General features: G+C 43.8%; 1 protein-coding gene across 5 annotated transcripts in view; it reads right to left on the bottom strand.

Moving 5' to 3' along the window:
• Positions 1-7,281, bottom strand: part of GRTP1 (growth hormone regulated TBC protein 1) — an 88,350-nt gene extending 81,069 nt beyond the window's left edge. For all 5 annotated transcript variants that reach the window (XM_030568987.1, XM_030568977.1, XM_030568967.1 and 2 more), the window contains exons 1-2: positions 6,925-7,281; positions 4,069-4,220 (exon numbers count right to left, since the gene is read on the bottom strand). In XM_030568987.1, coding sequence (XP_030424847.1) covers positions 4,069-4,220; positions 6,925-6,971 — 199 coding nt within the window. In that variant the 5' untranslated portion in view covers positions 6,972-7,281. The remainder of the gene's footprint in view (positions 1-4,068; positions 4,221-6,924) is intronic.
• Between the last annotated feature and the right edge of the window lie 2,608 nt (positions 7,282-9,889).

Consider the following 9,889-nt stretch of genomic DNA (forward strand, 5'->3'; position numbering starts at 1 on the left):
TAGCTAGAGAGGCTTTTGTTTTTATAAATCCAAACCAAGCCCCCTGCCGCCCCGCTGTTCCCCGCCCCCCCTCCCACTTCTCCACCTTCAGATTGTTGCCACGTTAATGGGCATCAAATTATAGGTCTAAACTACATGCCAGTATCCTTTTAATACCTCTTCACCATGTCTTCTCTTATTAACACACACCCAAGCATGAGCAACAAGGATACAAGCTTACAGGAAGATTCATTAATACAGGAACAGCTAAAGTAATTACCTCTTAGGAAAGGTATCTGAATACTCACAAACACCTGCTGCTCGGAAGTGGTATTCCTAAAATACCAACCACGTCATTTAAAAGCAACTGTGAATCTTGAAGCTCAAGAAATACTGTAGATATGTACTGCACTACCTCAAGTGATTAGCCCTGCCTAAGCCAAGAGGTATGTATATGTGAAAGAATCTATGCATGCCCCTAAAAGTGTACTCACTTGGTTAGGTTGAGGATTATTTGGTTTTATCATAACTAATATTATGCCTTTTTCTTAAAAGTCAGTTAAAAATCCCAAAAGGATTATTCCAAAAATGTACTCCCCCTTGTAACTGGTCTCCTCCTGGCATAACTATTTACTCTGAAAGCCTAGCCAGCATAAAACATAAATCTAAATCAAAAGCAGGAAGCAGGGACAAGGCTTTGACTTTGGTATCCAGTACAAGGGGAGAGCAGCCCTGCAGCTTAACATACTCTCATTACTCCTCAGTGTCATTGGCCTCATGACAACAAATGTCCTTAGGCTTTCAATGAGAAAGCCCAAGTATAAGGGATATACTGTTGACCACATACCCCCAAACTCAGTTACAAACAAGGCAAGTCCTTTTGCAAATATCAGCACTACACATCAGAGCCTTTTTACAGTGCTGCCTCCCTCACGTCATTATAATGCCTAACATAGTGGATTTTAAAATAAAGCAAGAACTGCCCACCATCACCCAAGAGAAACCCAGACTATAGAGGTGACACAGGAGCTCTAAAAAAGAAAGATTAGTTATAATTTTCCAAAGTATAGTTTTGTTTTCTATAGTTGATAGCCTGCCTCTCAGTCACTTTCCTCAAAAACAAACAAAAAAAAGACACAAGAACATTTGATAGAGTGGAATATCCTCCAAGTACAGTACTTGTAACCTCTTTTAAGGAGCATTACATCTTGCATGATTCTTCCTCCCTCACCTGACTCAGACTGCAAACTAAACCAAAGTTTGTGATCCCACAAAAGACTCCAGAAGAGCAGGCCCCTGCATCCACGCAATGCTCCACGGACTATCAAGGTTGGTGGCACACATGGTGCCATTTGCATGAACAGCAGTACATATAACCTCAGTTTAAGCTGAGCCTGCCCACTTGTATAATAAATGAAAAAACCTTTAAGCAAGGTATGTTGTCTGTATAACACTAGTGAAAGGATGATGCCAACCTGAAATCTAGTCCATTCTTTAAAAATGAGAATAAAGTCATTCCAGTACTGCACTTGCCTCTGGCTCACCACGCCAGGTTATGTGGATTTACAATCATATTTATGAATATATTTCTCTCTCTGTTACAGGAGAAAAGATCCACAGAGGGAAACAGAATATATTTAAAGTACTGCCAAGTACCTAAATAAGTGAAATTAAAAAAAAATCCATTTTTTCCAGTATTGGAGATTACTTAGAACAACAACAGATAAGAGAATTGTGACAGAAGTGCAATTTTTAAGTTGAGAGCATTCTCTTAATGGTAGAATTTTCACGTTCACTCAGAAAACTGCTTTTCCTTTGCCTATAGATAAGACAAGGGTGGGGAAATGAAAGACAGCAGGACTGAAATAGCTAGGACAAGGTGAGGAACAAATTAGAGGGACAGCAAATATTGGATGAAGAAAAAGCAAACGGAATGATGATCAAAATTCATATGACCCATCTTTCTGGAACTCTGATCAAGGATAACAGGATATATAGCATAACAGTTGTTAAAGCACCATAATTAGTTTTCTGTCAAGCAGAACAGAACTATGAATGTACACATGCCATGTCAGACACGAGGCATCTGCATGCAACAAATCAACACATAAATATGCCATATTTCCAAATTAATGAATTAGCATTACATCCCTTCTTCTTGTCAGTATGATAGGAATTAGGAGCTTTTCTGGGGCCTGAGGACACATGGGCATGGAACTGCTGAGATATCATACGTTAAATGGTCCTTTGAGGTCCAGTAGAACTATACTACACATTCTGAAAGGGTCTCAGATCTTCCCTGGGGAAGTAGAAAATTAGGGTGTGGGTTGTGGAGGTTCTCAGAGGGACTGTACAGAAGAACTGTACGTTAAACACTCCTCACTCAGTTTGCATTTGGAATAGACATTACAGGATCAGCAATTCAGACTCCTAAAGCATCAGAGCAATGAAACCAAAAGGTAGGGGTGGGAGGAGATGAAGGGTTCAGAGGATTAACAGACTGACTTGCCACTGTTCCAATGGAAGAGTGATCCTGAAGGATAAGAATGTCCTCACAAACTGGCAACTATCCGTATATGTTTGTGTCCACAGACATGGTGGGTCCTAGTACCAGTACCCTGGGGCAAATGTTTGAATCAACACTTTTACAAAATAAAAATAATCTGCTACTTTCCTCCCCCAGCATTTCCAGCTTTAGCAATTTTGGGGTGCACTGCACAGTGGAGCATGGAAGATTTGTCATTAATAATGATTGTTTACAGTAACTCCAAACAGACTGCCTCAGCTCTGCTGTATTCCTTTATATTGATCATATTCTTTCTAAAAGTGTACTGTAAGCAATTCTGATTATCTTTAGTAAAAAGTTAATAACTGAAAAATTGATGCAATAGCCATCCAGGATCCTCTCTATTGCCATCATGCTTCACACCCTTCATCCACACATCAGATTTAATGGAACCCCTAATTCCAGAAACAGTGGCAGAGATTTTACAAGTATGATGCAATACTAACATTATAATAAGAGCTATAACTTTTGTTGCTGCATTGCAGTAACTGCCCCAAAGTAGTAAGCGGAGCCTAGTGCTGAAGCACACCTCTGAGGATTCAGGTGCAATTCAAGGGCTTGTCTACCCAGGGACATTCAGGAAAATTAGTCCAAATTAACTTTTTAAGTGGATTAGTTGAATTAAACTAAACCATATTAAGGCTACTTTAATGTTTGTGCTGGGCACCAAATAGGATCCCCAAAAAGGAAATATCGGACACATCATTAAGTGCAAAGGGAAAATTAAGTAACTTACAAAGAAAAATTTCGCTCCCACAAGGAAAAGAAGAGAACTTGCAGCCTCACATGATTCCTTGCCCACAATACCTACCTTTAATTACATTTCCCCACTCCAGTTTCACACCCTAGACTTCCATACACTAGGCTATTGCAAGAGGTTTTCCTGCTTTTTGAACTGGCAATTAAGAGTTCTGTTAACATCTTCTCAAATATTTGCATCTAGCTTTTCTGTTAATTTTACTTTTTCTGCTTTTAAATTTTGATTATTAAGTCTTAGCACATAATAGTGCTTTTTAGCCGTAAGACTTATGCCATCTGTGAAAAGGGGGTTAACGAGGCACAGAAAACTAAAGCAACTTGCAAAATGTCAGAGAACGAGTCAATGGTTTGCCAAACCTGGGAGAAGAACTCAGATCTCCAGTTCTTTACACTTTCTGCTGCACCATGCAACTATCCTTTAATGAGGTCACTTGAGTACACAAATATGTAAAGTACTATAAGCAATAGTAACAAAAATATCTGGTCTCTCACAGGTATAATCCTTCTTGATTATAGACACAGTGACTAAGACATTATGATGCACATCAAATAGGATTACCCTCTTGTGAGTTTTAAATCAAATCAATTATCCCTAGAACAACAGCACGTTTGTTTATGTATTATTACTGAATTCAGTCTGTTATTACTTAGAGCAGAAAAGACATTTAGTATTGTGTTCTCAAGTGCGAGCCAATTTAAACTTAAGTTCTACTCTTAACATTGATTTACATTCAGGTTCAATAAGATACAAACATATAACTTACCTTTTAAACTTTTCTGTATCCTATTATTCCCCTTTAGAAGCTTTGACCATTTTATTGCTCTTCTAGTGAGTATCACCAGGTATCTAGAAAAGAATTCTTCATATGACACATAATCAAAGTCTTTTGGCCTTTCAAATCCATATGGATCAACCCTACAATATAAAAGAAGTTATTGTACACAAAATTTCTCCACATACAGATTTAAAAAGTATGCTTTAGTAAACTAAATTCTGGTGGTATTTCCAGAGCTGCGGAGAATGGGTTTGGGAACTGGTGAAAAACATTTTTCAGGCCCCCCCGGAAAGGGTGGACCGGCTAAACAGGGCAGACGAAGCCTGGGAAGCCGGGCCTCCTTCCAGAGGCCCCGGTAATTTGTACTGGCTTCCCCCTATTCTCGTTGGCCCTGGGTATTTCTGAAAAACAGTTATAGAAAATACAAAACAACAAACTGGAACGTATGTAAATTTATGGTCAATGCCAGACATCATTGCTTTTGGCAATAGAGAGATTCAGAGACGAAGATTATTTTGTAGACAATTGGCTTAAACTATGACTAATTGGGAAGAGGTTTTCATAATACAGAAAAAATAGGCAATAACAAATGCAACGAATGTAGATTGCAAAGGTAAGAGTCTATGGTTCAAAGATGCCAAAAATTAGTTTTTCCACTAGTTCTGTGCTAGTAAAAACCAATAGTGACAACTGATTCAATTACAAAGATGACCTTAAAAATGTGCCTTTTTTTGGGTAACTTTTTGGCAATAACCTATTTAAAGAAAAATACTCTTTGAAAAGTGACTACGTAGTAATGGCCCCCATTTCCCCCTTCACCAGATCTACTCCATGTATTTGTTTGGCATCAGGTGTACTTATTTACAATAACTAGGGTTTTTTGTTTTCACAATTTTTTATTCCCAGTAGCAATGAAGAACCAACATTGGCTATTGAAAAGTGAATTGGATATTATTCTGGCTCATACATCAACTGAAGTGATGATAGATCCCACCTGTGCAAAATACTGCGTGTGGAAGGACCATTACACTTGCCTCAGTGAAGCCACTCATGCAGAGCAGCTTGCAAGATATCACGGCCTAAATTCCAACTGAGAGAGCAAATTAGCTCTCAGTTCCACAAGTCCAGCCTCCAATAATGACATATGGAATCGGATGAGTGTAACCATAGGGAAAATGTGACCCACTGAATCTTTTATTGGTGGTGATATATGAGTCAGAAGAAGCACTACTGGATGTTCAGACCCACTGAGTTTACAGGGCTGGCAGTTAGAAAAAAAATCTTTCATTTGTATGCTGACCAAATCTGATGTGGAATCAGAGAGATAGATACAAACATTGAATCCTATAATACAGTTTTTAAAGTCACTAATCATTTAGTTATGGTCTTGCTCTGAAAAGGGTTTTTTTTTCCCATTAGTTTTATAATTAAAGAAACCTTTCACACTCGTACACACAGCATGAAGACAATTCAAGAAAGCATGACACTTCGACCCACACGTCACGTTTAGGATTCTGATAACGAAAGTACAGAACACAGATTCATTTCATAGTTCAGTCTGACTGTTGGGAAGCAGGAAGGAGACAGGTTTCAAAAATAATGATGATATTCTCCTCAACAGTTAGGTAATCCCATATCTACAGGCACTGTGCCTTACCCTACATCCTGGGTGGTCTCCTGATTTCACAAAATTTTCTTGTTTGTTGTTTAACAGAAGCTTGTATGTATGTCAAAGGCATTAATCTATTATTTTTAAGAGATTCTTTGTTCCAGTGCATCACTAATAGTTTCTTGGAAACCAAGAGAATGACACTGACAAACTTCCCTTCGGAATATATTCATCCTCTCTAAACCCTCACAGCATGACACCCTTCCAAGCTTTGTTTTACAGTAGTTAATATTCACATTTCTATATTTACTATCTCTAACCTTTCTAGCAACAGGTATATGTCATTAATACAATTATACAAAACTGTTTTACATCTATTTATGGAGAATGTCTTGTAAGACAGATATTTAATTACTCCTTATTAAACTATTCCAAAGTCATTTTTCCATAGACTTTGCTTTGCCTCAAATCATTTGTTGTTCCATGTAAGAATTTGATTGAAAAGATACCACTTTGAAGGCCCACTACCTAAAAAAAGTCTCTCTTTCCAAGGACTGAAAGTTGGGTTTCAGGGATCCTGCTTTTTTTCCCTTCTTCCAACAGAAGAAATAGTTTAAATATTAAAAAATAAGCAAATGATTAAAAAAAAATTTTAATTGCTACACCTCCTTTCAATTTTTATGGGCATTAAAGGTTATCTACCAAGAGAAAATCTTAACAGAACATATGCCCCCGTGTCAGAGGCTTTTGAATGTTAATCTCAGTTTTGTTTTGTTGGGTTGTTGGTTTTTTGAGGGGAGGGGGGTCGACTTTAGAGCCATTTAATCCAGTGAAGCGCCTACATACTATATTGTGATATGGCCCTCTCTAAGTGAGAAAATCCTCAAAAACGTGGGCTTAGGCTATTGCTAATTATTAAGGAAAATCTCCGTGGTGCTATCTAGCTGCAACAACGGGAATGAGGGCACTTCTGATCAATAAATACAATCACAGCGAAAGTGCCATTTCTTTGGGGAAAAACACCCGCCAAGCCCGCCTTCAGCACAGAGCCAGCCTTTGCCAGCGCCCTCAGCTTGAGCCCAGACTCCGGAGGAGTCTCTCTGCTGGGGGTCCGCTCCCCGCCTGCTGCGCACCCGGCACCTCCCCAAACACACAGGGAAACGCAGTACAGCGCTAGGGCGTGAGCGCTTAGCAAGGAAAGACCCCCCCACCCCAGCCAGCCCGGGCATGTGTACCTGGGAATGTCGGACCCAGGTTCCCGCGCGCCGCCTTCGCCCTCCATGGCCGGGCAGCGCTGGGGGCTTCCCCGGCAGAGACGGGTCCGCGTCGCGCTGGCCCGGCGGCGGCGGCGGCTGCAGCACTAGCCGCGGGTGCGGACCCGACTGGAGTTCCTCCCCGGGCCGCTCCGGCGGGAGCGAGCTCGCCTCACACAGGGCAGCAGCAGCGGCAACAGCGCCTCCCCCGCCGCCGCCCCCTCGGGACCGGCCCCATAAGGGGCAGAGGCTCCAAAGTTCAGCCCCTCGCCGCCCCGGGCGCTCCTTCTTCCTCCCCCGCCAGAGCTGCCGTGACACGCAGGGAGCTCCCGGGCCAGAGGCGGCTCGGCACGGCGCAGCGCAGGGGCAAGGCAGCTGCCCACGGCCGGCCCACCTGGGCTGTCACCTGAGGCGCTGCTGCCCTCGGGAGCCCAGCGCCAAGTTGCGGAGGCTGCTGGGACTGCAGCGCAGCGCGATGCAGCCGCCTCCGGGCAGAGCCCTTGTCTCCAGTGACTCCGCCTCACCTGCCCTGCCGCCGCTCTTCCCCGGACTCCCGACTCTCAGAGGGGCGGGATCCCGGGCCCCGCTCCGCTGGCTCCTGTGCAGCCGGCAGGGAATGAGCGGGCGCTGCAGCCTCTTCCCGCCTCCCCGCCCGCACTTGGGGTCCAGCCTCCGTGGCAGAGGCAGGGTCGGGCTCTCGCCCTGGCGAAGAGGGGACGGTGCCTGGGCTGCAGCGGAGCTTATCCGGTTGCAGCTCGCGGAGCTCCTGAGACCGGCCTCGCCTCTCTCGCTGCAGCGTGGGACTTGCCCAGCCTTGCACCCACCCCCACCTGTGGCCCCCTGCGGACCACGGGAGTTTGGCTGCAGATCCCCTGAGTGGGACCAGGCGGGAGGATGCCCCCAAACTCTCGCACTTCACTGGCTCAGCAGCTGCAGGCTTCACCTACACAGGACGGCACAAAAGGTTGGTACAAAGAGGAGGGAGAAAAACTATTCTCTTCAACCTCTAAGGATAGGCCAGAGGTACACCTGGAGAGACTTCGGGGCCAAAAGATTAAAAATGCTGCATACAATATTTTAAAATTCTGCAAAAATTTTGTCAAAACACCACCATATAATCACTAGTTTCAATTATTTTGATAATTTATTACAAAATACCCATCATCAATTATATCTGTAACATTACCAGACACCTAGCAACCCTACCTCTGGCCCACACACTCACAACCCCTACCCCTGCGCACACACCCCCAACCCAGACACTCACAGACCCTACCCTCCTACAGCCCAGGGATCCAGAGGGAGAAACAGCCTGATGCTGGGTCCCAGGCTTCCATGGCATTTCTTGTGTGCCACCACCTCCCTCCTTCAGGGCATGCTGAGAACTGCAGCTTCAGGGATGGTGCCAAATTGGTGTGGCCATACTGAATGAATGGTGTGAGCATAACTTTATATGACTTAAACATGGCTGAATGGCAGTGGAGGATCCTGGGAGCAGGTCCCCTTTAAGCAGAAGCAAATTTAATAAAGGACTGGCAAAGTCTGCATGTACGATCAATATTGAACTTATTGGTCAGCAAATATGGGCCCATGCAAAAGTAAATATAAAGTTCCAGCATGGACCACAGGCCCACCTGGTTTTAGTGACCTTACAGCAAGTACATCATGCAGAGAACCAAAGTGAATGATTGCTGAGTGAGTAAACTTGGGATGGGGTGATGTTCATTCGGTACCACCACCTCCAGGCCTTTTGAAAATACTAATTAGGTAAAAGTAATAACCACATGCCCACTGGGCATGCTTTTAAGACATGTGATTCCTTTAAGGAAAAAGAGTAAAGCAAAGTAAATTACTGTGGTTGGGATTCCTTAACTAATGCTTGAAGAAGCAATGCTGCTAGACAGAGTAGCCAAAACTCTGCTCCGTGGGCTTGAGTAGGACTGTGAACCAGAGGGGTCTCAAGGCAACCAAGGTCTTGCGTCAAGAGAATCCGAGAAAGACCAGAGGGCTGAGGAGAACAGACCTGGAGAGAAGAAGGCATCCATAGAATTGGTAACCACCTTCTGTTTGCCAAGCAGGAACTGCGTGAGGCTAGCGCAGGGCCTGTTTGTGTATGTTTGTGAAAGAGATGATTGCTAAGAAGAAGGTATAGCTCTTAATGTGTAGTTCTTAATGTCTAACATAGGAGTTATGTGCTTAATGTAACCCTTTACCGCTTGTGTAATTCCTTCTCAATAAACTGCTGTGTATTGAAGATAATTATTGTGGACCTTTTTCACTGGTATGACAGTAATCCACCAGGAGCCAGAAAAGATCCATTTCAGGGGTAGTAGCACCCCCTGTTTTCAACACCGGGAACCTTCCAGTTCCTTCCCTTCCCTCCAGCTTTGTCTATTTGCGAGCTGGTCTCTGCCAGGTCCAGCAGCCCCTAGTGGTACAAACATCTCTGCAACCCGTTTCGGGGGGAAGGAAATTCTGCACATCCAACATTAATTTCTGGAAAATTCTGCATTGTGCAGTGATGCAGAATTCCCCCAGGAATAAAGAGGCAATGGGCTTAAATGTCAGCAAGAGGTTTAGGTTGGACATTAGGAAAAACTTCCTATTTGTCAGGGTTGTTAAGCACTGGAATAAATTGACCAGGGAGGTTGTGGAATCTTCATGATTGGAGATTTTTAAAAGCAAGTTAGACAAACACCTGCCAGGATAGTCTAGATCAGTGGTTCTCAACCAGGGGTCTGGGGCCCCCTGGGGGATTGCAGGCAGGTTTCAGGGGGGCTGCCAAGCAGGGTCAGCATTAGACTTACTGAGGCCCAGGATAGAAAGATGAAGCCCCACCACTTGGTACTGAAGCCCTGAGCCCTGCCACTAGGGCTGAAGCAATGTAGGTTCTGTGGCACAAGGCCCCAGGCAACTGCCTTGCTTGCTACCCCCTAATACAGGACCT

Source organism: Gopherus evgoodei, chromosome 1 (genome assembly GCF_007399415.2).
Source record: "Gopherus evgoodei ecotype Sinaloan lineage chromosome 1, rGopEvg1_v1.p, whole genome shotgun sequence".
NCBI classification, from domain to species: domain Eukaryota; kingdom Metazoa; phylum Chordata; order Testudines; family Testudinidae; genus Gopherus; species Gopherus evgoodei.